The 25,826-nt window shown below is 41.3% G+C and overlaps 1 protein-coding gene across 1 annotated transcript in view; it reads right to left on the bottom strand.

Annotated features, from left to right (window-relative positions):
• Positions 1 to 7,140, bottom strand: part of TOPAZ1 (testis and ovary specific PAZ domain containing 1) — a 71,198-nt gene extending 64,058 nt beyond the window's left edge. Inside the window, exon 1 of the mRNA XM_036760479.1 lies at positions 5,555 to 7,140. Coding sequence (XP_036616374.1) covers positions 5,555 to 7,140 — 1,586 coding nt within the window. The remainder of the gene's footprint in view (positions 1 to 5,554) is intronic.
• Positions 7,141 to 25,826: the final 18,686 nt, after the last annotated feature.

The raw sequence follows: 25,826 nt of genomic DNA, 5'->3' as shown, positions 1-25,826 counted from the left end.
AGGCAGGCAGACCCACCGGCGAGCCTGCACTTGAGTGGGGTGGTATCAGGAGAGAAGGGCATATGAGAGATGCTGCAGTATTTCATGTGAAAATAAGCCTATTTCCTTCTTTTGGGAGGTGAGGCAAGTTACTAGGACAAAGATTAGTAGAACATTACAGATATCATTTACCTAGAATTTAGCAAAATGAAATACTGTGTCTAGTTTATAGCATATTTTAGGAAAGGCAATGATAAGTACAGGATGGCAACCAGGACTGTGAAAGCTCTCAAATTCATGTCACAGAAGAACTGGCTGGAAGAACTCGGGATGTTTAGCCTAGGGAAAAAAAATGGAATGCGGGAGGGGAAGGAGAAATACATGATAAATTACCTTCAAGTATTTGGAAGATTATAGCCCCAACTGTAGTATTAGGAACAATGGATAAAAATCATCCTTGAAATAAAGAAAACTTCCCAACAATCATAGCTATTCAAACGTGAAATGAGCTGGATTCCTCCTCACTGTAGGTATTCCAAGAAAAGTCTATTATGTAATAGAGACTCTTGGTCAGATATTGATCAATTGAAATAAAGTCCCCTTTCAATTCAGACTCTGATTAACATCTGCCACATTTCTGGGGGAAGGAGGGTCAAAGCAGACATCTGGAGTAAGATCGCTGCAAACTCTAGAGGACAATTTGGTAGGCTGAATAACTTCTCAACCCCAAATTACACCATAAAGTGTGTGGCATACCTTACTACTATATACATAGCACACACTGTATTGTATCTTTTGTCCTACCCAAGTGTCATTACTTCCAAAGCAGATGTCTGAATTTCTGGCAGCAAAAACTACTCTCCTCCTTATAAGAAGAGTTGCCCACGTGCCTGCATGGGAAGAATGTTAGTAGGAAGAAAAACAAGTCCATTCTGATATTGCCGACGTGGCCCAGCTAGATGACTCTGATTCAGAAGGGCAATGCATTTGTGTTCCACAAGGTCTCAAGGTCATGCTACCTCAGGACTTCTTCACCTACGGTGTTGGGACGCCACCATCTATCAAGCCAGTTATGAGACAGGTCTCATACCATACTTGTAGAGATGATGTAAACCTGTGGACTATGGTAATGAGGTGATAAGAGCCTGAACCAGAGTGGTAGCAGTGTCAGAGAAGAAAAAGGAGTACACAGGACAGATGATGCAATGGATTCAGAACTAGTCAGATGGCCAGACTCAAGAGTAATTGTTAATAGCTTGATGTTAATTTTATAGGTCTCCAGAGCAGTGCCTCCAAGGATCTGTGCTTATCTCTGTGCTGCTTAAACTTTTATATATGATACCAAGTGGATTAAGATAGCTAACACTACTGGAGGAGAGATCTTAACAGGCTAGAGCATGGGGCTGAACCAAATAACATGATGAATATAAAAATTACACTTGGATAAAAAAAATCAGTGTTAAAAGTACAAGAAGAGTGAGGCATACTTGGACAATAGGTGGTCTAAAAATGATCTTGAGGTTTTTTGTGGATTGAAAACTCAATGTGCAACAGTAGCGTGATGGGAGACAGTCAATAAAGTTAATGGGATTTTGGGCTACATGAAGAGCACAGTTTCCAGGAATAGGGAGGTTGACAGTACCACTGTACTCTTCTACCCTTCAGACCCACTGTTCAGTTCTTGGCACCACAGCTGAAGAACACTTCTGGAACAGAATTGCAGGGGCAGGATGCTAAATGCCTTTGACTGTGTCAGATGAGGATCAGTTGGTCTGTAGAAGATATAGGGTGACATGGTAGCTATCTGTAAGTACCTGAAAGGCTGTTATAGAGAGGGATTAGACTCCTTTGACTCCAAGAGGCAGAACCAAGAGCAAAGGGTGGAAGTTGCAACAATTATAACTTCTCACAAGTGGAATGGGCCTTGCAAAGTGGTAGGTTTCCACTCCTTGAGGCTCTTCAAGCAGAGGCTGGATGACAACTCACATCAGTTATCATCTGGGTTGGATTAGATGACTACAGAGGTCGCTTCCAGATCTCAAATTCTGATTCTGTCTCCCTCAGAACCTGTTTGAATCTGGGTCCCAGGTGCCTTCTTAACTGTTGCCAGGAAAACAGGGCTCCTTTGGCTGTGTCTAAGTGTAAAGTAGCAAGGAACTAAGGTGCTTGTCTGATCCAGGAGTAAGAAATGCCTGCTCTTACTGATGAAATCTGACACTATAGCTCAGCCAAGCAAGCTGTTGTCTGAATTTCCCCCCTTATCTCTTCTTTACTTGGAGGGAGAGGTATCTTCATAATGTCTATGAAATGATAAAGTCCAATAGTCATCTACTTTAGTCCCTCATATTAAGACCAAAATTAAAGGTGCCTGCTATATTTACAAAAATCAGGAAATTAGCATTTATATAACATTAGGTTAGTAAATGCTATTAATCCAGTTTTGAGAAAATGATGAGTTTGACCTGGAAATAGAGCTGGCAAGGAGCTTAAAAAAAAAAAAAGGCAAACAACCTGCATTCTATGGTAATGAGAATGAAGAATATTAACTCATAATATAAAAATGTGAGATTTGGCCAGGATAAAGAAGTTTTAAAGGGCAGATATTAATAATAAAAATTGGGACAGTCTTGCAATTAATACCACGTAAACTACAATGAGAATCTAGCAGGTTGACAGTTTGCTGACTTTGAAGTATTTGACATTTTTGAATTCCCATTAAAATATGTATTAAACAAATGTACAAATTTTTGATGAAACATTAGTACTTCTAAGCATAACCAACCATTGCTGTTTTTCAGTCATGTCCAACTCTTTCTAACCACATTTGGCAAAATTTCTTGGCAAAGATACTGGAATAGTTTGCCATTTCCTTCTCTAGCTCATTTTGCAGATGACAAAACTGAGGCAAAAAGGGTTAAGTGACTTGCCCAGGGTCACACAGATAGCAAGTATCTTCGGTTGGATTTGAAGTCTTCCTGATTCAAGGCCCAGCACTCTATCCACTCTACTACCTAGCTGGCCTACAACTAACTGAAGTTACGGCAAATAAAGCTAGACTGAAAGAGCAATTTACCAACCAAGAAAGTATGTCTAAGCAAAGAATAAAATAGCCATAACATTTGATCCCTTAAATCAGTTTTTTTTAACCCCAGAACATAGTAGTTATTACAAATACCATGCATTTTTTTTTTGAGGAAAAAAAAATAAATTTGGGAAAAATCACTAATATGAAAATAAAAGACCTGCTGAAAAATTGCCAAGTTATCTCTCCTTTAATTCTAAATCCAGAGATTTAGACAATAACTGCTCCCCCCAATAAAAACAACAAAAAAGACAACATAAAGTTGTACGATAAAAAGAATATAAAGTTGTACGTGCTGGCAAGTATCTGAATATCAGGGAAATGGATCATTCTAATCGAGAAGTCTACTTTAAGCTTCTGTTGTAAGAGAATACAAAGGTATTCCTACTACAACAACATTTCTCCTAATGTCACACTTAGGCTAATACAAAACTCAGAGCCTGGAAAGGAAACAAATGAAGGACTATACGATTTAAATGCAATTAGGAATAAAAATTCTGTACTTCCAAATTGTTAAGAAATTGAGTTTCTGAAACTAAAAACAAACTACTGCTTGACAGCTATGGTGACTGTGCAGGGTAGGTTATCATAATGCTCACACACTTAGTTTTATAGCTATAACATGACTATCTAAATACAAATACTGCACAGTATGGTAATTTATGCAGAGACAGAGGCTAACGCTTTTCTTGTCTACAAAATTAGCTCTTCAAACTCCAGTTTTACTTAAATCACCAAAAATAGGACACGTAACCCCAGCTTGAAAACTATGGAATAGAGGAGATACATTTCAACGTACGGAATTCTGTTTTGTGATTACTGTTAGAAATACTACTGAAATAATTTAACCTATTGACATACAGAAAAAGTACTTTTCCTATTATAATGCAGGTTGACAAGCAGGTGGTTTTTTTGGGGGTGGGTGGGGGTGGGGAGGCACCAGTCCAACTTAGGAGAATTCTCCTAAGGCATGAAGTGTATTCAAGGTATTTAAGTAAAATGCAGGGAGGGCAGTCAACATGTGATTATTTCCATATTTTTGCACCACTTCATTAACAGATAACAGTTCACTCAAAACTGTCTTAAAATTCACCACGTTCATAGGCCCCTTGAGAATTGAGGCAAAACAGGCTAGTGTAAATAAGCACTGAGGTCAGGGAAACAGCTGCCTTCAAACCTTGACTTTCCTACTTCTTACATGTGATTTTGGGCAAATCAAACTCTCAGCCCCTAAAATAAGGAGGTTGGACCATGTCATTTGTAAGGTCCCTTCTAACTCTATGATCTTATGATGACATACATCATGTTAGAATGCACTAACAACAAAAAAAATAGTTTAAGCCTCAAAGATCAGGATTGTACAGTACCTGTAGTTTTCAATGAAATTCCAGTATCTTTTCAGTACCTATCCTCAGTAAGAACTGTGCTAGGCATGTAGATGCAAGCTTCTAACCTGAACACTACAGCCAGAGAACCACTTCCAAGCCAGTACTTGGTTAAGAAAGACTGAGATATAATCATCGTACGTAACAATTTCTGTATGTCTACTTAACACTCTGTGTTAGGCTTTAATGGCGTCAACGTTCTGTTTAGAAAATGAGAAAGTTGACCATAATTATGCTTAAAGTGAAATATTTATTAAATTTGGCCTCCTAGGAAATCTCATACAGGTCAGTGAGTAAAGAGAAACATTCATCACAGTTAAGTGCAAGCTTCAAATACACTAGTTCTATATAAATTCTATATATTTATATGATAGATATAATAATCTATTAGATAACCTAACAGATAAGATACCGTAATAAATAATTCTATATAAGATCTATAACACAACTCCATACCTCCATCTGTTTTTATACTTGTTAAACACAAAATATTAAGCTCAATACACTTAAAGGATTAAAGCAAAATGGGAGAAAGAACCTCTCCCTTAACATGAGGCTTTTCTTCATTGAAAAGCTACCCCACGAACACTAAGTATTTGAAAAACCAACAACAAAAATTAAGTGTCAAGGGAGAAAGAACCTTTCTGGAAAGGAAATGTATTAATCCACAGGGCATACAAAAGGATAGGAATTTAAAGTATACTGGGAACCCTATTTGCTATTAGTGCTTAATATGTTTTTCCATTAACTACACAAGCAATTTTAATATTCACTACTAATTTGTAAAACTCCAAATGCATGATCCAAAAAGTTTTCTCTCATATATGTATACTTGATACTTTTATCTAACCTGATTTCTAAGACTTAGATAAACCTTTACTTCCACTTTGCTTTCATCGTAATCATTCCTAGTCTCAGTACTGTGATTTGAAATTACATTAAAAGTCTAGGAAAAAAAAAACACACCACCCAGCTCATTATTAACAGAAAATCCATTAGCATAACCTAAAAAAGTAAAAAAAAAACCCACCAAAACACCAAACAAACCCTGAACTTCTGCAATATTTTGCATCTAAAAAGGTACCTCTTTACATGCTGACAGGCATACCTAGAGTCACTGCTTGGCTCTCTTTTCTCTGGCAGTTTCAAAGGCTTTGAATCAACTTCTTGGCAGTCTTCAGCACCATTAAATTCCTGGTTTTTAAAAGCATCATCTGAAGTAAATAAAGGTTCCCCTTCAACTCCAAAGAGGTCTGGATCATCTTGAATTACATCAATTAGAAGGACATCATCTTCATAAGCTTGAAGTATATCTGGAAATGCAACTTTCATTTCTGCAAAGCTTTTTCTGGATGCTTCCTCACCAATGTCTCCAGATGAAACAAAAGAATCAAACAGGTGAAGTGCCCTGGAAGGTGAGCATGTAGGGCTTTTCTTTGTACACCCAGAATCAGAAGAAAAATTGTTTTTTTCACAGGCAGAAGTAGGAGGTATAGCTTCAGCCTCAGAAAGCTGGTCAGGTGGGTTGGTTTTAGCTTGTTTCAAGAAATTCTGAGAAACAGTACTAGAGTTTTTACTGTAGATATCATCAGGATTGGCCTGTATTAGTGGGACACCAGCCGGGATGCATAGAGACTTTGGACTTACTGTACTATCAATTTCTTTTATCCTATTCTGCCTAATCTCTGTTGTAGAGAAATAGTCCAGGAGCTCTAGGGGACTGTAGGCTTCCTTCTCTGACTTAACATTTACCTCCCTTTTGGATTCTGTTTTATTCTTGAGTAAAGGAATTTTGAAGTTTGTCAGCCGCCCAGTGTTTAGCATTTTCACTAAATTTGGCACTGCGAGTGTCTGTTGGGCAAGAGCTGCTTTCCTACTCAAAATTTTGCCTGAAACATTTACATCCTGATTATTGTGAGTAGACAGATTAAGTTTTGCTGAAATTCCTTTATCTTTTCTTGGATTCACTGCCAATTGTAAGGTCATATTAGCTAAATGAGCATTTTCACCGCCATTAGAAATCACCTCTGATTTAATTCTACTCAGATCTTCTGACTTCCCCTTTTTGTTACTACTGTTTATATGCTCCTCTATATCCATTAAAGGAGATGTCAGAGCAGTAACAGAAGACAAAAAACCTGCTTTTATGTCCATTTTTTCTTTACTTGAAGGTACTTTCTTTGCTTCTGTAACAAAACTCTGTAACGTTAATTTGGAGTTATCAGCTAAGAATTCATCACTTAGAAGCAGCCTATCAGAATTATCTTGACATAAACTTTCTTGAAACCCAGAAGGAAAGGCATTTGATTCAATTAAGATACCTTTTTTATGAGACCAAATAGATGTCCTAGCACATGAATAACAAGGCCAAATTCTTTTACCAGTCATTGGAATTGTTCTTCTACAGCTTAATTTTAATTCCTCAGTTTCACTGAGGCTTTCTGAAGTTTTCTTTTCAACACGATGGTAATCAGGAACATCAAATATATCTCGAGATAGTTTAACTATGGGGCTTTTCACCAACTTAACATGTTCATCTGGCTTTGTGCTTTTATGGTCAAAGGGCTCTGAAACAGTCTTATTTCTTTCTTTTCTACCACAGGGTTCAAATGTATCATTTGCATGGTGTCTTGAACTCACCTTCTTGTGATTCTTCTCTTCAGTGACTTCCTGAGGACTGAGAGAATTCTCCATTATAGAGAAACCCTTTCTTAAAGCAACTGAATTTGTTTTAAAATCTAAAGTATCTTTGTTTTCTGTGAACATTTGCTTTGCTTGCACCAAAAATTCATCCGATTTGTTATCCCCTTTTGGGAAACTTCTCTCAGTGACAGTTTCATCCATTTTTTCAGACAATCTCATCCTTTTCCTAGGTTTTCTCCCTCTTTTTACTTCTTTGGAGTGCTTGTTTTTTGTATTTTGAAAGCAAGAAAACGTGCCATTATTTCTATTATGGTGTAATCCTTCTGGCAACACTTTTTTTACTCCCACACTATTTTCTTCACTTAGAAGATGAGGGGAACCAATCCCATCATTCTTCTCCACATTCTCTCTCTTTATCTCAGAGGCCATTTCTGCTACATGCTCATGCTCACCACTTTTATAAGCAGGTTTTCCTTCGTTACTAGAATCCTTAAAAAAGGTTTGGCAATTACAGTCACCTTTAATCACTGGACATGTCTCTACCGGAGGAGACAGGCTGTTATAGGAATAACTGGAACTCTCTCTACACAGCCCATCTGGTAACTCTGCTACAATATTTTGTACATCCTTGTTTTCAGTTACTTTGGGAGAGGAGTTTTCTAGGCCTTTAGGTTTTATGATTCTAATTTTTCTTTTATTACACTGTACCAAATCTTCCTTGCCCAAAGTCTGCATTAAAGTCAAGCTTTTAAACGCGTTGGGCTCCATTGTTTGAAAAGATTCAGAACTGATTAATGATTCCTTCATGCTACAATCGCAAGGCAAAGTCAAGTCAGTTGCTGGCTGAAGTTCATCTTTTCCACTTGAACCTTCTTTAGCTTCTCTCTTTGCTAAATAAAACGCAAAAATCAACACTTCAGATGGCTTTCAAAGTAAAGAGGTAATTTTCAACTAAAAGATAAGGATTATGTAAGAGCATCTTAAAAAAAAAAAAAAGAGGAGCTCAATTAAGACCAAAACTTGGAAAAAAAGAGGCCAACTTGTTTTCTCAGAGCGAACTCCCCTCCACTAAAGAGCCCTGGGCCCTTCCGGTTAACAAGGGCGCGGCGCCCCAGAGCACCCAGAGGGGCACACGTTCGAGACGCAAGGTCCGAACGCACCCAGGACCCGGGCCTCAGTTTCCTCCTCCGCACTATGGGCACCACGATCCCTCCCCTTCCCCGCTCCCAAGGGCCGACGCTGGGAGCTGAGCTCCGTGAAGGCCCCACCTTTCTCCTTGGGCTCCGGCTCGGGGCTGGCTGCGGCTCCCGGGGCGGCCTGGGCCTCGACCCGGCTGGGGCGCGGCGGCGGCAGCACCGAAGGGCGGACGCACCCAAGGCTCCGGCTCCGCCTGCGCCGCTTCCGCTCCTTCCTCTCCTCGCCCGAGGCCTCGTCCTGGGCTCCGCGGGGCTCCGCGGGCAGGGCCGCTCCCCTCAGGCCCCGGCCCAGCCCACGCCCCCGGTGCAGTTGCTGCTCCGCGGCCGCCGGGGCCTCCTGGGCGCCGGGCCTGCGGCCGCGCTTCCGCCGCGGAGCCTCCTCCTCGGCTTCGGCCGCAGCCACCACGGTCTCCCGGGCCCGCCTCCGGCGCCGCCGCCGCCTCCGGTCCCGCTTGGCTGAGGCGGGCTCCAGACCGGGCCCTGCTGCCGAAGCCCGGGTGTACAGGCGGCGGCCCGACGCCGACTCCCGCTCCGCCTCGTCGCCGTCGCCGCCGCCACCACCGGGCCGCGCGGATCCCGAACCCCGCGACCTTAACCGCGGCATGGCCCGCCCCGCCCCCAAGCAGCCGCCACCGCCGCCTCGACGTGCACCCCGATTCCGTCCGCCGCCGCCTCGCGCTAGCCTTGCTCCCGGGCGCGAGCCACTCGTGCTCCTCATACCCCGAAGCCGCGGCACTGGGAAGCGGAAGTGACGCGACATGCTCCTCTCCCGCCAGCGGGGGGGCCCAGGGGGTGGGGGGTCAGGCAGCCTCCTGAGCGAAAGCGAGGCCGGCGCGGGAGGGGGAGCGGGAAGGAGCGAGGGAGCCCCCTCCGTCGGGAGGCCTCCGAGGAGAAGGGGAGGCTGGAGGGGGCGGGGCAGCGGGAGAAAGTCCTGTCAGTCACGCGGCTTCCCGAGCGAAAGCGAGGCTAGCGCGGGAGGGGCGGGGGGCCCCACCCGAGGAGATACGGTATTTCTTACCCCTTATACCTCTCTCCTTAGAATGAGGAGGAAACTAAGGCCTAGGATCCCTCAACAAGCATTTATTAAACGCCCAAGATCACGGGCACGGCCACGCCCCCAACTTAGCGCGGGAAGACAGGCTCCTGGAGTCCCCAGCAGCCTTTGCGCCGGTCCTAGAGGACATCTCACCCCTCCCCCCACCTGCAGGCTGGCACCCCGTCCCCCGCCCTCCCGGGGGCTGGGTTGGCCGGAAGCGGGTGGCCGGCCGCCCCTCCCCTTGCCCGCCTTGACCCCCGGGGCCTCCGGACCGCGGACCGCACCGCCTGGACCCTGAGCTGGCCCCAGGACTAGCTGGTCCTCGCTGACCCCCGGCCCCGGCCTCCTCCACCCCTCCCGCACTCACCCGGACAGCCTTCCATGCCGCAGGCGCGTCCTAAGTGCTTGCTCCCCTCCGGTCCGGGAAGCCCCCTCCTCACTCTGCCTCCCGGCCAATCCCCGCTGGAGGCGTCGGGTGCCGAGGACGGATCCACGGGGAATCGCGCGAAGCAGACTCACCTGAGCGCCCGCGGCTCTGCCCCGCCCCCGATGCTGCGGAAGTACCCTTCCCCATGCACCCCCCCCCCAAAAAAAAAAAACCACCCAACCTCCGCTTGGCAGAGAAGCTTGCAGGCCGGCGTGGGGAGTCCCGGGACCAGCCCGTCGGGCTTAGCTACTTTGGCTACATTCCTGGGGCTACAAGCCCCCGGCCAGGCCAAGGCGGCCCGACGCCCCTCCGCCTGAACGACCAATGCCTGTGACCGGCTCATGCCCTTCGCCGGCTCCTCGAAGTCCCTGGTCAGCTCTTTACAGCCGACCCTCGTGGGCTGGTCCAGCCTGCTCACGCCTCATCCTTCACTCCCTTTGCACCCCGGCCAAACTGGACAGCCCGCTGTCCTTGAGCCTTCTCCCTGCCCCCGACACCTGCGATGCCCTTCCCCACCTAGAAGGGTCCCGACCGTTCTTGAAGACCCAGCTCCGATCCTCGAAACTGAACGAAATTCCTCTCTCCATTGGCCAATTTCATAGCCCTCATGCATTTAATTAAGAATATAAATTATGATCTGTGTGTGTCTAATTACATCCTCTGGAAGAAGTTGCTCAAGGCAGAAACTGTCTTAATTTGCATTTCCTTTTTTCGGCCCCTCCTCCCCATCTAGCCCCAAACACTACTTTGAAGAATAGGTATTTAATGTTTGCTAAATATTAAAAGTGTTCATTAGTCATTATATGGACCTACAGAGGCCATCTTGGACTTGAACACAAAAGATAAAGAAACTATGGTAATGTTGACCGATTAGTGCTCACATGCTTTAACCAGTTTGAGTTCTACAGAATTCCTAGATTTTGCCAAATAAGTTACAAATTGCCAAAATCATATTTTTTTTCCATTATAAGGAGTGGAAGAGATTTTATACTTTGGTTCTTTTTTTAAAATTACAAGCCTTTATTATATCTCTCTCCCACTGCCACTCCCTCAAATAGAACAATTAAAAAACCAACAAAAAATTAAACTCTCCTAACAAATACACACCATCTAGCAAAAAATTCCCACATTGACCATATCTGAAAATCTATGTCTTACCCTGCATCCCAGTGAGAAGCTATCGTCTCTGGTGGGATGTGGGTGGGGGGTATATTTCATCTTCAGTCCTCTGGACTTGTGATTTGTCATCCTATTGATCAGAGTTCTGAAGTTTTTCCAAATTTGTCTTTATGTTTTGACACTGTATAAATTGCTCTCTGGTTCTGCTCTCTTCAGAGGTCACCTTCTGAAACTATCCATTTCATCATTTCTATGGCACTATATCCTATTAGGTTCATTATAATTTGTTTAGCCATTCCCTCAATAGGTGAGCACCCTTGTAGTTTTCACTTTGGAAGTACTTATATAGAACTCCAATTTATAGACAATAGAGCTCCTAGGAATATTTTTTTTTAAAAGATACACGCGCCTTTTAAAAAAACCTCTGGGATATTAGCCTGGTCAAAGCATATATACAGTTGGGTAACTATTTGGGCATAGTTCAAAATTGCTTTCCAGATAGCTATACTGACTCTTACAACTTCACCAATCACATTAATGTGCCTGTTTTCCCACAGCCCCTCCAACATTTGTCATTTTCCTTTTTTGTTATTCTTGCCAATCTAATGGGTACCAAGAGTTGCTTTGATTTGCATTTCTAGGATTAGTGATTTGGGACGTTTCCCTCTCCCCCATATAGTTGACGCTCTCTTGGATTTCTTCCTTTGAAAACTGCCTGTTTTTATCTTTTGACCTTTCAGTCCGTTGGGAAAAGGCTCTTGTTTGAATCAGTTCCTTATGAACTTGTTCAAGAGAATTTTATTAGAGAAATTTGCTGTAAAGATTGTACCCAATTATGTTTCTTTTCATTTTAGCTATAATTTTGTTTGTACAAAAACTTTAGATCTTTGTATATAAAGTCAAGATTATCCGTTGTTTTCATCAATTCTATCCTTTGTTTTATCAAAATTCTTACAGCCTATCTATTGATCTGAGAGAGGATTTCTTCCTTTGCTCACCCAATTTACTTAAATCATAGACATAAAAGGTGATGATGTATCACTTTCAATTTATCCTGGAATGTTGTGGGATGTTGACCTAATTTTTGCCAAATGACTAGTTTTCCTAATAGTGAATCCTCTCTATAGGAACTGGGGTCTTTGGGTCTATCAAACATTATGCTGCTTTGTTCTGTTCTTTTGCTTCTGTATGCCACGTAGCTAATCTTTTCTATGAATTGACCTGTTTTTAAACCAGTAATAGTTTAAGATCTGGCAATGATAGGCTCCTCTCCTTCCCATTCCTTCCTCCCTCCCCACACTATTATTACTTTTAAGATGCCCTCAGTTTATTTTTGAAATGAAGAGATTAGACTAGATGTCCTTTATGATCTGATTAGCCACACTCGGACACACCGTAGCTCAACTGTAACATAGTGATGTCATTTTGGTCCTCTTCCAGAACAAAGGACAACCACTACCACCACCACGGCATCGATATCTCAACTTTTAAATGACCTGAGACACTTTAAACTACATAAACTACTTTCCCTTCCCCACAAACCCGTAGGGTATACTTTCTAAAAGAGAAAATCACCTCAGTATGAATTGTGTGGTGATTCTTTAAATATTGTATCTTAGCAGAACATAATTTCAATGGTGTCTGGGACAAATTCCTTCCTGGAGGTGTGGTCATAGTCTGATCTGCATTGTCCCCATGCCGTCTAAGAGTTTCCCAACTTCTCTGCTCAATCATGAGCCCCTCCAGCTGACCCTTTTCCCAGGATGGGCCCACTGTAGACCTGGGATCTCTATCGCCTCCTTTGGGTAAGAAATAAACACTCAGGATTGCTTCTGAGATGGTGATTTTGTATTAAAAAAAAAAAAAAAGTTCATAGACCCTCTCTACTCTCTGTGGTATTATTGGCAGAAACATTTTCACCATCTCAAGACATACTCCTGAAATATATTTTGCACTGTCCCGATATGTGCTTCCTCATCCTAATCTTTTCTCCTAAATGAATTCCTGGTATTTTACCAGGCTCAGATCCTTGATTCAATTTTAGATTATTAGATGTCCCTCTATATAGGGACATCATCCAATTCTAAGTTCATCCAAAGATAATACGTGGTTTTCTGATAAGTGTTGAAGATCAATAAATCTAGTACAACTACAGGAAAAAAACCAAACGCTTTTAAAAATTTTCTGCTTCAAAAATCATGTAACCTACCAGTAACATTTAGGAATAGACTCAAGTCTCTGGAATGCCTGATTAGCTTTCTTTCCACTAGGGGACCCCAGAGCCATAGCTACCAAAAGATACTGGATTCATATTTCTCTCTTTTCTCCTTCCTAAACTCTAGAAAATACCTAAAGACTTGGAGAAAATGGATTAATTTATTTCTGTTTAAATTCTTAGAGTATCCACAAGTTATGACATTAGACCCAGGAAGAACTAAACTTTAGCAAGTCAAAAATGATCATAAAACTTAAGAGCCAGAAGGTACCAGCTCTTCAGGGACCAAAAGAGATTTCAAGGCTCAGCTCAGCTGCTACTTCTTCAGAGAAGTCTTCTCCGATTCCCCCATCTTTTAAATTTCTCTCCATCTTTTAAAAATTTTTAATTTACAGACCAACAAACTATCAAATAACTTTTTACAAATTATGACTTATAAAAATTCAAACTTTAGGGCACAAAATATTAACAAAAGACAAATCATTCAATTTGTTAAGCAGGTAGTTGAAAGCTTAGAAGTTGGCCTTCTTGCAAATACACTAATTGAAATTAACAGAAAAAAATGGTACATAAAAATCTGAAGGTTGCATCCTTAGACCTGGCACATTTTTTAATCAGGATCTTTGCTCCAATCTCCATGGGGCCTTGCTTTATAGTACATATCCTTTCCTATCCCAACCAGGAGCACATAAGCACCTTGAGATCAGGACTGTGCCCATTTTCCCCTTCATCTTTCACTCCCGTTGCCTAGAATAGCATTTTGCACATAGCGGGGGTGGGGTGAATAAGCATTCATATAAGCACCTTTTTTATGTGCCGGTGCTTTACAATTATGTCATTTGATCCTCACAAGAACCCTGAGAGGTGGGTGCTCTTATCCCCATCTTACAGATAAGGTAACTGAGGCAGATAGGGGTTAAGCGACTTGCTCAGGGTCATACAACTAGTAAGTATCTGAGGCTGGATTTGAACTCATGTCTTGATGAGTCCAGACCTGATGCTTTGTCCACCAAGCCATCTGGCTGCTTAAATGCTATAGTCGATGCTTAATGAAAAGAATGCTTGAATTGAATCAGGTAGAAAATAGCAACTAGCACCAAAAAAATTAAAAAAAAAATAAACAAAGATCCAGGCCACCTGCTCTTACCACCCTATTCTAGTATCCTTCCTACTAGGGATACTGTAGCCAATATCAGGGTACTAAATTTGGGCTCAAATTATGAATTGGCTGATGACCTATTCTACTCTGTCTCTGCTCTTCAATCATTCTTTACTCACTAGGCAGTTCTAATGAAAGGATAAATCCATTTCAGTATTTCAAATTAAATCTGTCAGAAAGTACAGCAGTGCCCTTCCATCTAAGTCAACTATTTATCTTTCTAATTTTTTTTATAGTGGGTCCATAAACTCTTACTTTCTCCTCTCTGCCCCATTTCCAACACACGCTTAAGTTAAATGATGAATGTCAAGAGCTTGATTTCACACTATTTGATAGAAAAAATTAAAATTTCACTAAATTTTTTTAAAAAAATCACTAAATGAAGAAAATTTCACTAAGCTAAAAAAAAAAAGACAGGTAATTATTCTCAACCTACTGTAAAGACAGTGGTCAAAGCAACCCATTCTCTCAGGTTGGGAAAATTAATAATTCAGGTTTAATTTAAGAGGAAAGATTTCCCTATAAAAATGAGTCTCATTAACAGTAGAAACATTCAAATGAGGAAATAGAATAGTTTGGTAACATTTCTATGATCTCAGCTATGTTGGTAGGTCCTGTGTTGGTAGAATCCAATAGGATTCGTATCTTCTGCTGTCCAGATCCTCTTATAATTTCTCTAGTCTAGGAGTTCTTAACCTTTTTTTTTTTTAATGTCCTGGACTCCCTTGACAATTTGGGAAAGTCTATGTATTCTTAGAATTTTGTTTTAAATGCATAAAATAAAGAAACATAAAATTTTGAAGGAAGCCAATTACATTAAATTATAGTTATCAAATTATTAAAAAAAACAAATTTGAGGTACCTATCTACAGGAAATCTACTCACTACACAGGAGATCTTTTTCTAGGTCTCTTCACATTCTTTGTGCTTGATGCAACACAAGGGGCATCCACCAGTTACCCCTTGGTCTTACTACCTAGTTTCCCTACAGACTAGACAAAGTCAGGTCCATCTCATTTTCTGATCATGTGTTTCTTTTGAAATCTTTTACATGACTTCTGTGCAATCGTTGGTTGGCAATAAGCTGTAGACTATCTATACCCACTGGGTGGGTTTTTCCATTGATCTTAGCAATTGATCTAACCAATTCCATCCTTCCCATTTCCTTCTTTTTTCCCCATTGAGGAAACTGAGGCTCAGAGAGGTTGAGTAAGTAACTTGCCCAAGGTCAAAGGAGGCAGTGGGATTTCAAACTCAGGTTCTAGGATGCCAGTCAGCTCTTCCCAGGATAGCCTTCTACCTCGTCTCCCATCTGAACATTTCACATAGTCCAAGTCTATACCTGAACAAAAATTCCCTATCCAACAAATGGCCATCCAAATTTTGCTTGAAGAACTGTAATCCCATCTAGCTCTTCCAGTGCCTATGTACGTAACCATGTGGGGCAGGTGACGAACTCAGAGATAGATAAAAATAAGTAAGAATATCTAGCTATCTTGGTTATCAACTCCCAGGAAGTCTGTCTTCTTTCCCCCCGCTCCAAAGATTATTTCCCTTAGCAGAGAAAAGAAAAAGAAATCAAGAGTGGGAAGTTCTGCCCTCTTTACAATCAATCATCCCATCCGTCTTAAGCATCAGGAGGATTTCTTTGACCTTTCTCCCCATAGAGATCAAAACAATATCGCTGTCTTTACCTTTTTTCATCAGCCTTAGCTCATTCAGAACTTTTGCACAGAGGCCCTAGTTTATTTTAGGCAGTATCATACTTTTGTCTTTATCCTGCTGGTAAGGCTTCATTTTCTTCTCATCTCTCCCCTGACAAAAAAAAAACCCAAAAAACAAAGCAAGATCAATTCTCTCCTGACTTTTTTTTCTTAGGACCACATTCCGAGTCACTTGGGGTCAGACCACTGGAAATCTTTCTGTCTTCTCCCCCTCACCTCTCCTTCCCAAGAGGATCTACAGGCTGGTGACTGCACAATCGTCTCTTGCCCAATCTCCTCCCAGTTTCTAGTTTCTACAGTCTTCAATTCATCCTAGACAAACAGCCAGAGGAAGCTTCCTAAAACACAAGTCTGATCAGGAGATCAGAGGTCTAGAGCTGAAAGGCACCTCAGACATCATCTCCAATCCCCCTTTTATTTTTCAGACGAGGAAACTGAAGGCATTAAATGACTTGCCCATGGTCACGTGGGTAGTAAATGACAGACAGGATTTGAACCCAGGATCTGCAACTCCAAATCTCATGCTCTTTCCACTCTTCTACACAGCTTCTCACAACAGACTTCCACTCAGTCATCCTTCCAGTAGCTCTTCACTGTCCACTGAATAGTATTGGAACTCTTTAGCTTGGTGGTCAAGGGCCTCAATAGCTTGGCCCTAGCCCATTTTTCTTCTTCTGCTTCTTCCTCCCCAAACCCATCGATCCAGCCAAACTAGGTTTCTCTTCATTCTCTGAATAGACACTCAAGTCAGTTTGCTTCTTTTGTCCCTTCTCTCATGTAGGTTTCAGCCTAGACCCACTCTATACATAAAAAGCCCTCATGAAATATCTGTTAAATAAATGAATTAGATCTTCATGATGAAGATGTAAAAAGCATAAAGTAAGTCCGATGGGGAACGAAAATGAGAATGAAGGAGAGCTGTCAGCAGCTTTCATTTTTCTCCCTGGAGATTTCTCTATCTGCGATTAATAATAGTTTGCATCCATATAGCAGATCAGTTACAAGGCCCTTTCATTCGCATTATCTCTTTTGATAACAATCCATGGACAGGCAAGTATTATGACTTCCATTTTTTAAACGAGGTAGAAAAGCATCAGAAAGGCAGTTTGTGTGATGGGAAAATGGTGGCCTTATAGTCAGAAAGCCCGGGTTTGAGTGATACAACCTTAGGCAAATCACAAACTACAAGCCTACTTGTCTTCCTTACCTCACAGAGGGGTTGTAAGAAAAGCCCACTGAAATCTGAAAGGAGTAAGAATCAGGCATTTTTTCCCCTTCAGTCATCCGTTGAGTCAGCATGGGGCTGAATGAGAAGATCTGTGCTGCTTCAACAGAATGACAATTCTTTGGAAGAGACCCTAGAGGTCATCCAGCCAGATTCCCTTAGTTTACAGATGAGGAAACTGAGACCCACGGAGTAAATGGGACTTATTCATTCAAGAAACGAGAGGTCTGGGATTTGAATCCCAGGTCTCAACTCTAAATCCAGGCAGTCACGCGTTTTCTGATGATGTAGATTAAGGAAACAAACATTCTGAGCCAAGTTATTAGAGAAAAAAAGGCTATGGACCAAAAAATGCAAGGTTAGAAATATTTGCTTTTTCTTTTAGCGATGACAGGAGAAAAAAGAAATTTAGGTCATGCGGGGATTTTAGTCCGAAGTGGGGAGAAGAGGCAGAGAAAACTCAAAGAACTTGGATCAGGTATCTTTTGGACAGTCAACTCAAAATAAGAACACTGATTCCTATGGAAAGGAAATCCCTGGGTTCATTCACTGGACCTTCATAAATTATGTATTGATGCCTCAAGACCATGTGCTGAGTGTGAGTGGGAAGAACATGATGTCACTGTCCCTAAGGGGTTAAGGATCTGGTAGGACAGAGGACGTGGGTACAAATGAACTGTTTTACAAAACAGACTAATAACTTCATGAAAGGAATCAACTCCTCACTCAAAACTCTCTATCATCCTTAGCCAGTTTCTTTCTTCTCCCTAGGCCTACTGGAAATTCTTTGAGGATAAGATGCAAATCTGTGGGACTAAAAACCTTGTCCAAACGTTCTAGTACCCCCCCCCCCCCCCCAGGGCAAGGACTGTGCTTCCTAATCATTAGGTAATTAGATACTGAATTAAATATTTTTTAAAAAGGTAAACAGTTGTTACCCTTCATTTCAATTAATTGTCATCCATTGAACCAATGAAAGCTTCTGGTTTGTCTTTTAAAGGGTATTTGGGGATACAGTTAATTTCATCAACCTCACTCATTAGTGTACCTGTGTATGAAAGGTGGGAAGGCTTAGGGCCATCCAGGATGAAGGCAGATAGAGGAACCAGATTTCTCATCATCGTACTTTCCAATCTTCAGGCTTCTGTGATCTTGGATACAGTTAAAGGCAAGCATAGTCTCCGTAGTGCACTGGGGCCAGTGAAAGGACAGGCCCAGAATATGAGAGTAGTAGTATGGTATGGTGGACAGCATTCCAAATTTAGAGGAAGAGGTCCTGGGTTCAAATGTCACCTTTGCCACTTAGCTGACCAGAACCGAGTCTCTTCATCTGTCAGATGAAGCACTTAGAAAGGTCTTCAGAGGTCATGTCCAACTCAGAATTTTTGAGCCTAGACATAGTGAGGTGAGGCTCTGTCAATATTTTTGTTGTATGACTTGAAATTTAAATTTTATTCTGTGATGATTTTTCCTTACAGTCTCCAACAAAGTTGGTGTTCTCAAAGTCACGTTAAATAAGGGGGAACAAAAGCCACTAAAAACCTCTGCAAACCCCAAACAAGACACACCTAGAATAATAAAGATTCAACCCAGGTGTTTTGATAAATCCAGTATCTTCTTATGGAAGTTCCATATTCCTGGTTTTATGCACATTGTACATTATAGTAATCAAGTTCCAAGTGTACCTGAAAGAAAACAAATAATGATTTGGCCAACTCAAGCACAAAGTTATCCAGCTGTGGGAGCAGGAACACAGGTAATCAGTCAAGGAAGGAGGTGGAATGGAATGAGGGGGGAAAAGGAAAACTTCCCATCCCAATGGAGGCAGATACAGGCAGATAGATGCTTAGATTTTAGTCATGTCATGAACATGACAATTAGCTACAACAGACATGGATAACTTATTTTTTTTTTAAACTTAATGTCTTGTCGTTGGCACCTGTTCTGACTTCTTTTTCAACAACCTGTTAACTCCAAAGCTTAGCAATTTTTATTGGAGTAGAATTAACCAAAAGAGTGTCTTTCAGGAAGGTTACTCTGCAGATTCTCAAAAGCACATTTTACTGGAAATTAAGTTACAGGGTAGCTTCATAGAGACCAACTGTGCCCATTCAGGTCATGCCTTAAATGACTTGGCAAGAACTCTTCATTTTAAGAGGTCTGTAGAAACTTCGGCCATTCCTTTTACCCACTGATGTGTCGGGGAACAAATAAAAATAAAAAAAAAAAAGGGACTCCATCCATCATGTTGGGATTGCTTTTTGGAACAGGCTGGAATGTCAGTCACTTCTTATTCCTAGTTTTGCCATCTGGGACTAGACAGAAACATAGGCCAATCTCTCCTCCTCCCCTTGGGGCTTTTCAAGCAAAATACAAATCAGTTCTCGATTATGGTGGGGTCAGAATCTCAGAATCGGGAGGGAACCTTAGCAGCCAATCTTACCCACATTTGACCAAGTCTCTTCCGCAACATACTGGAAGAGGAGTCATGCAGTGCATCTACAGTCCCTGCCTCTTATGCTTAGGACAAGTCACAATGTCTCATTAAGTAAACACTTTACCAGAGGGCCAGCGTCCGGCCTCAGCTTCCTGTAATGGCAAGCAGGGTGCAACTTTTTGCTGTTTTTTTCTTTTGGAGTGCTTCTCAGCACTAAAGCAATCAAGTGCCTTTGAGTCTCACCTTTGTTTCAGTTGAGTCTTTGATGACCTGCTTAAGTCCCAAGAAAGCCTAAGTCACATGAGTTTTGAGTCACGTGGTTGTGATGCCCTCTGACCCTGAAGAAACGTGTATATACACTCTGAGGTTAGCATTTTGCTTTGGGGGCTCACTCATTGGAAGACTGTTACTGTGAACTGGCCAGACAAAACTTGGGGTAGCTATTAAGGAGTCCCCCCCAGCTTTGAGAACCCAGATGTTGGTGCTTCTCTCTCTGGTAACTATGTATGTGTTGCTATGGTCAGACAGAAGCCTGTCTCTTTGTTGTTTTCTGTTTGTAATTTCTGTTTGTATTTGCTCTGAAGTTCAAGGTGCTTACTTTTACCCCTGAACTCAGTGAATGATATATGTATGTTTAATTAAGGTAAGATTGTTAACCCCTTAAAGTCACTTTCCTTAGAAAAGCAGATCAAAGAACGTGTGCTAGCTGCCCTCCCGTGTGCTGGTGTTGTTGGCCTGACACCTCCACGGCAGCGTCTAGCAGCATTGTTACACTTCCTCAGCTGTAAAACCCATCTAGCTTAGACTAGCTGCCTCTTCTGGTACAGATTTATGATCCTTGATTTCAGCCTGTTCATTATTTTTGTTAGGGAGTTTCTCTGCCTTTACATAATTCCCAAAAGTCTTGGTGAATCACCCAGGCTCTTTTCTTCTGCCTTGTCTCACTCCTTTCACCATCTTGAAAAATAGAAGTTTTAAATTCAATCAGGCAAATCAGGCATAAAAATCCATGATGAGGTCACTTTTCCTTATACACACACTCATCTCTTACATCATCTCTCTCCCTAGGTGTGTTTAGGTATGTTTTCTCCCCTTTGTTTTTCAAGGGGAGAGGAGACCTTTCCTTTCATAGGACATGGTGCTCCTTCCCCCATCTTGGAGCTGGCAAGGCCATAGCCCTGAGAAGCCTGTTGGCAAAGGAGTTTGTTGTAAGTTTGCTAGAGGTTGAAATCTAGGAGGCACCACTTAGTACTGACTCCCCACAGTCCATGCCTCTTCCCCCTTCTCACCTCCAGAATATAAGACATTGGGAGCCCTAGCTCACCCCCGGCTCTGGGGGAGGAGGAGTGTAATCCCTTATAGGATCCTTCCTTCAAAATCAAGGCAACTTAAGCTCCAAACTAGAAGCTTGAAAAAAAATCTAAAATGCAGATCACCCCAGCTTTCAATCATTTTAGTCTTCTCTTCTACCTTTCTCCCCCCATTAAAAAAATCACAAGGGAACAACAAGGAAAGGTTGCTGGTCTTTTTCTCTAGACCGGGGTTTCTTAACCTGGGATCCATGAATTGATTTGAAAAATATTTCCATCAGTATTTCAACAAAATTGCCTTAATTTTTCTGCACTTTATGCATCTAAAAAGATGATTTGAGACGGTGTTCCTTGGCTTCCCCAGACTGCCAAAGGGTTCCAGGACACAAGGAGGTGAAAAATCCCTGGTCGAAATGGGGCATTTCAAGAAATTGAAGGAAGAAATTTTAGGGGATTGAGATCAAGTCAGTTTCACCACAGCTGAACTTTGTCATTGGACTTTAGCAAAAAGATTAGCAAAGAAAGAAGTTGGACGCAGATCCTTCTAACCCCCAGTAAAGAAAAGTTGGGAAAGTAGATCTCCCATGTCTTTATTGACCCAAGCATTTATTTCCTACAGATTCCTATGGTTCAGGACCTACCAGTCTGAATATGTTCTGGAAGTAAATATTCAAATAGATAATATCTACATTTAGAAAGTATAATTAAGATCAGAGAAAAAGAGATAGCTCAATGTGGTGCTGTTTCTCTCAAGAAATTAGGAAACATTTATCAAAAGTACATTTTACTGGAAATCTAGTTACTCAGTAATCCTTGCCTCAATATACCACCAGTATCCCAGACATGTGGCCGTCTAGCCTTTAGTAGGTGACCTTTCTTGAGGCCGAACCCTTTACTAGAGGGCTGATTCTTAGGAAGCTTTTCCCTGTAATAAAACCTGAATTTACCTAACCATTGCCCATTGTTACTGGTGCTAAGAGGGCTAAGAACAAGCCTGATCCTTCTCCCCAGGACAGGCTTTTCAAATACTTGACAAAACCTTTCTTGTTTCCAGGCTAGACAGGTGCAGCCCCTTCAAACAATTTTCACAAGGCATGATTTCCAAGGTTCTTTTCCATTCTGGTCCCTCCCTCCTTTTCCCAGCTTATCAATGCCCTTCCTAAATGTGGCACCCAGGACTGAACTTAGTACCCCAGAGAGGGTCTTATCAGAGTGGAATACAACAGAACTGTCCTCTCTCTAGACCTACCTTTGGTCACTGGGTAATGTCAATCTAGTTGCAGCAGCTAAGACTTAACTATCACATGGCTGATAGAAAACAGAAAAAACAAACAACCAAATCTTATATTCATCCTATGCATTGTTTTGACTCAATGGAGTTTCAAGAAACATCCCCCCCCCGCCCACTTCACAAAGTTTTCTCCCCCTCCTTCAGGACTTGTAGTTTTGTCGACATAGGGAAATCCTGGTATGGAAACAATTCCATCAATGCAGATCTTCATGCTTGATAAAGAAAAAATACTCCCTGGCCAGAGAGAATTGAGGAGTTAGAAAGATGCCCTAAGAAAGAGGGGCTACTTAGAGACTAAGGTAATGGCTACATCCTTCTCACCCAAGGGGGTTTAGGCTGATGTGTTCATCTGCCACTGGAAAGAAAGCTTATGTTGTTTGAAAGGGAAGGGTCTTGAAGTAAAAGCCTTTGGTCTTACAGAGGGGGAGAGTCCTTAACTGATCTGACACTGGAGTACTTCTTGAGTATGCTGTTATAGTATCCTGTCCTCAAAAGAAGTTGTTCAGGCCCTGGAAAGCCCCCCACTTCCAGCTTCGAGATGAACACCCCCAATCTTGTTCCAACAGTAGCATTCAAACTCTAACCTGCTTCAACAGCTTCTGATTCTAGGAGCCCTGCTTCTTTCTCTCTTAAAAGCCCCAGGCCCCACCTTCAACTTCCTATTTATATAGATGAACTTCCTGGCTCTTAATTGATTCCATTCAGCTGAGTTGGTTTCCACCCCTTCCTGCTTCTTTATTTGGAGCCAACAGTAACCTGCTGTAGATTCCTGGCTGTGAACCAAACCAGGGACTGTTATTTCAAGGAATCTATAACTACGTATAGTGCTGAATTACACCCTCTAGTTGGCTATTGGAATTCTCATAAAGAGAGGCAGGGTAATTTTTTGTGTGTTTTAAACTATTTCCAATGTATATATGTATGAAAAGAGGCAATAGAAAAAATAGATTTGTGAAACAGTTTAGAAGACAAAAATCTATTTTTTCAGGAGAATTCCAATCCCTTTTATTCATTTCTATGGGTACTCCAAACTATGCTTAGAAACTTTGATTTTAAATGCAAGTAAAGTTCAGTAAATAAGTTTATCAATCCAAAGCAATTAGACACCCTGGGAGGGATGCAGGGAGAAATTTTGCTGGTATAAAAACAAAAAGATAGCAATAAAAATGTATTCTAAAAAAGAAAAACATTTAGAAAAAAACAGACTTTTCATAACAAATTGCAAATATATGATGGTGCTTTTTCTGGGCCCATTTTAAGATTCTTAGAATAAGAGACAGTGGCTTCCACATAGTATCTGTAGAGATATTCCTTGTGTACTCAATATAAATTTATCTATGACCACTGATAAACTGACAGTGATCACAAAGACATCTTACCCTTTTTGACAGACTTAGTTAATTAATTACAATATCACAGAAAAATTATAAAGTTTTGAAACATTCCAGTAGGACATAAATTTGCAGTCTAAGGAGGGAAAAAGAAAAGAGCCTCCAATTTAGTTATTGGAATTCAGTTTTGTGTGTCCCCAAAGCCTTAGTGAGGTTTTAAGCTTTAATGGCTTAAGATTGCATTAAAACTTTTTAGGATAACAGCGTATAAAAGAATCCACAGGATCTTTTAAAAACCGCAAAGCCATCCGCACAACAACCTTGTGAAAAAGAGAACACACATATGATTATTTCCATTATGCAGATGAGGAAACTTAGGATCAGAGGAATGATTTGCCCATGGCCACCTAACTAATTAGTAAGTAACAGGTTTCATACCTAGGACTCTACTGACTCCTGGTCCAGTCTTTGTACTACTGTATGTTCTCCCTTAGCATAGGGCTGAGAATCAATGGACTGCCTACCGGGGTAACAAATGTAGTGGTCATAGACATTTTCATTGAACTGATATTTGTTGTGACAGAACTGATTTCTCGAGACGGTATTTAAATATAACAAATAGAAATTGTAACAGAGACTCTTATACTTAAAAAAGGGTCCTTATAGCTCTTCTGAACCCAAGATAAGTGACTATAATGGGCAATTGAGAAGCTCTTGCATTTCTAGAAAGGGGGACATGAAAGGAGGGGGGGCACTTTGCTCTGATGGAGAGTATTTCACACTTAACAAAGAATAAGGAATGGTTTCTTATGCAATCCTCTTTTTGTTATTTGTATATTGAAATGTTTGTTTTTTGATGATTAAGTTCATAATGAAAAAATTTAATAAGAAAAAAATGAAAAAAGGGATCCTTTTCTGAGGTTTCTAATGGGAGTGGAGGGTTTATTATTTAAACATATTTGAGTGTAAACATGATAGCATGTTAGACTAACCTTCCTGATCATCTTTTATTCTTTTGTGAAAAAAATAGTATTCATAACAATTTTTTATTTACTGAGTTTTTAAGATGGCTAAATGATAGTATATACCTTCAAAGTTAACAGTCTTTGCTGGCTAATCCTTTCTGATCCCCAAAGATCCATTCTAATCAGTCTCATCAGTGTCATAGGGCAGAATATTGTCTATTTCTGGCACCAAAGATACTAGACCAGGGAATGCACTCCAGTGTAGCAGGAGTCTTACACTCAGGTATACTTTAAAGAGAATTTTCCCCTTTCATTTAAAATAGTCAAGGATTGTTATTCCCAGGTCCTTTCAGCTTGACTCAGTGCCATGAAGGTTTTTTAATAATCTTTACCTTTGAATATCATATTTCAGTTCTTTCGACAGTGACAGGCAAGGTCAGGCACAGCAAAATCGTACATATACTCAGAGCTCTGGGACTAATGGCATTGAATTTTAAGTACCAGAAACTCTCTGAAGCAGAATTGTTGTCGTTGTTTTTAAAAAAGTAATGTCCAGCTTAGCCACAGTTAGGGAACTGAACAGGTCCTTTGGAAGTACTTAAGGAAGAAGCCGGTCATGGCAAAAACATTCTTCTAAGTATAATTTATCTCTCTCCTTTTGGCCACAAGGACTTCCTTCTAACGTTATCACTAACTCTCTTTAAAGTTTGCTGGAAATAGGCAAACTGTGATGGCCGGCGCTTTGTCGGCTGGTCACTGGTGTTCTGGTGCTGTCTAAAATTATACTGAGAAATAATAACTTCGAATTGCCTTTCAATTAATTTCACCTCTTGAAATGTTTACCTTGATGAAATTGCTGGCTTTGAACTTTGGATCAATAGCCTCTTCCCTGTACATGGAAAGTGGGTGGCGTTGGCCCGAATGGATTTCCTGCGGGTGAACCAAATCCTCAGGCATGGCTCATAGCAGAGCACCAGCTTTCCTCGCAGAGTTCCATCTTTTGATTGTAACCACAACCAACGGGACTGTTTAGAGTATTTTGAGTATAGAGTACAAAGACTACAAATTGTACATTTTCCATTCTCAGAATCCAACTTCAGTCATTATACACACACTCCAGGTTTAGAGGAGAGAGCCCTGGTCTAGCAATGAGAACACCTGTTATTTTAAGTTGGGTCATGCCACTAACTCTCTGTATGACCTTAGGCAGGCCACTCAATTGGTCTGGGCCTCAGTTTCCTCATTTGGAGAAATTTCTAAGGTGCTTTCTGGAGCTACCATTCTGTAAGTCTTCTGTAAGCT

Source organism: Trichosurus vulpecula, chromosome 5, assembly GCF_011100635.1.
Source record: "Trichosurus vulpecula isolate mTriVul1 chromosome 5, mTriVul1.pri, whole genome shotgun sequence".
NCBI lineage: Eukaryota > Metazoa > Chordata > Mammalia > Diprotodontia > Phalangeridae > Trichosurus > Trichosurus vulpecula.
The sequence above is the reverse complement of the archived record's forward strand: the minus strand, read 5'-3'. Positions and strand labels throughout refer to the sequence as shown.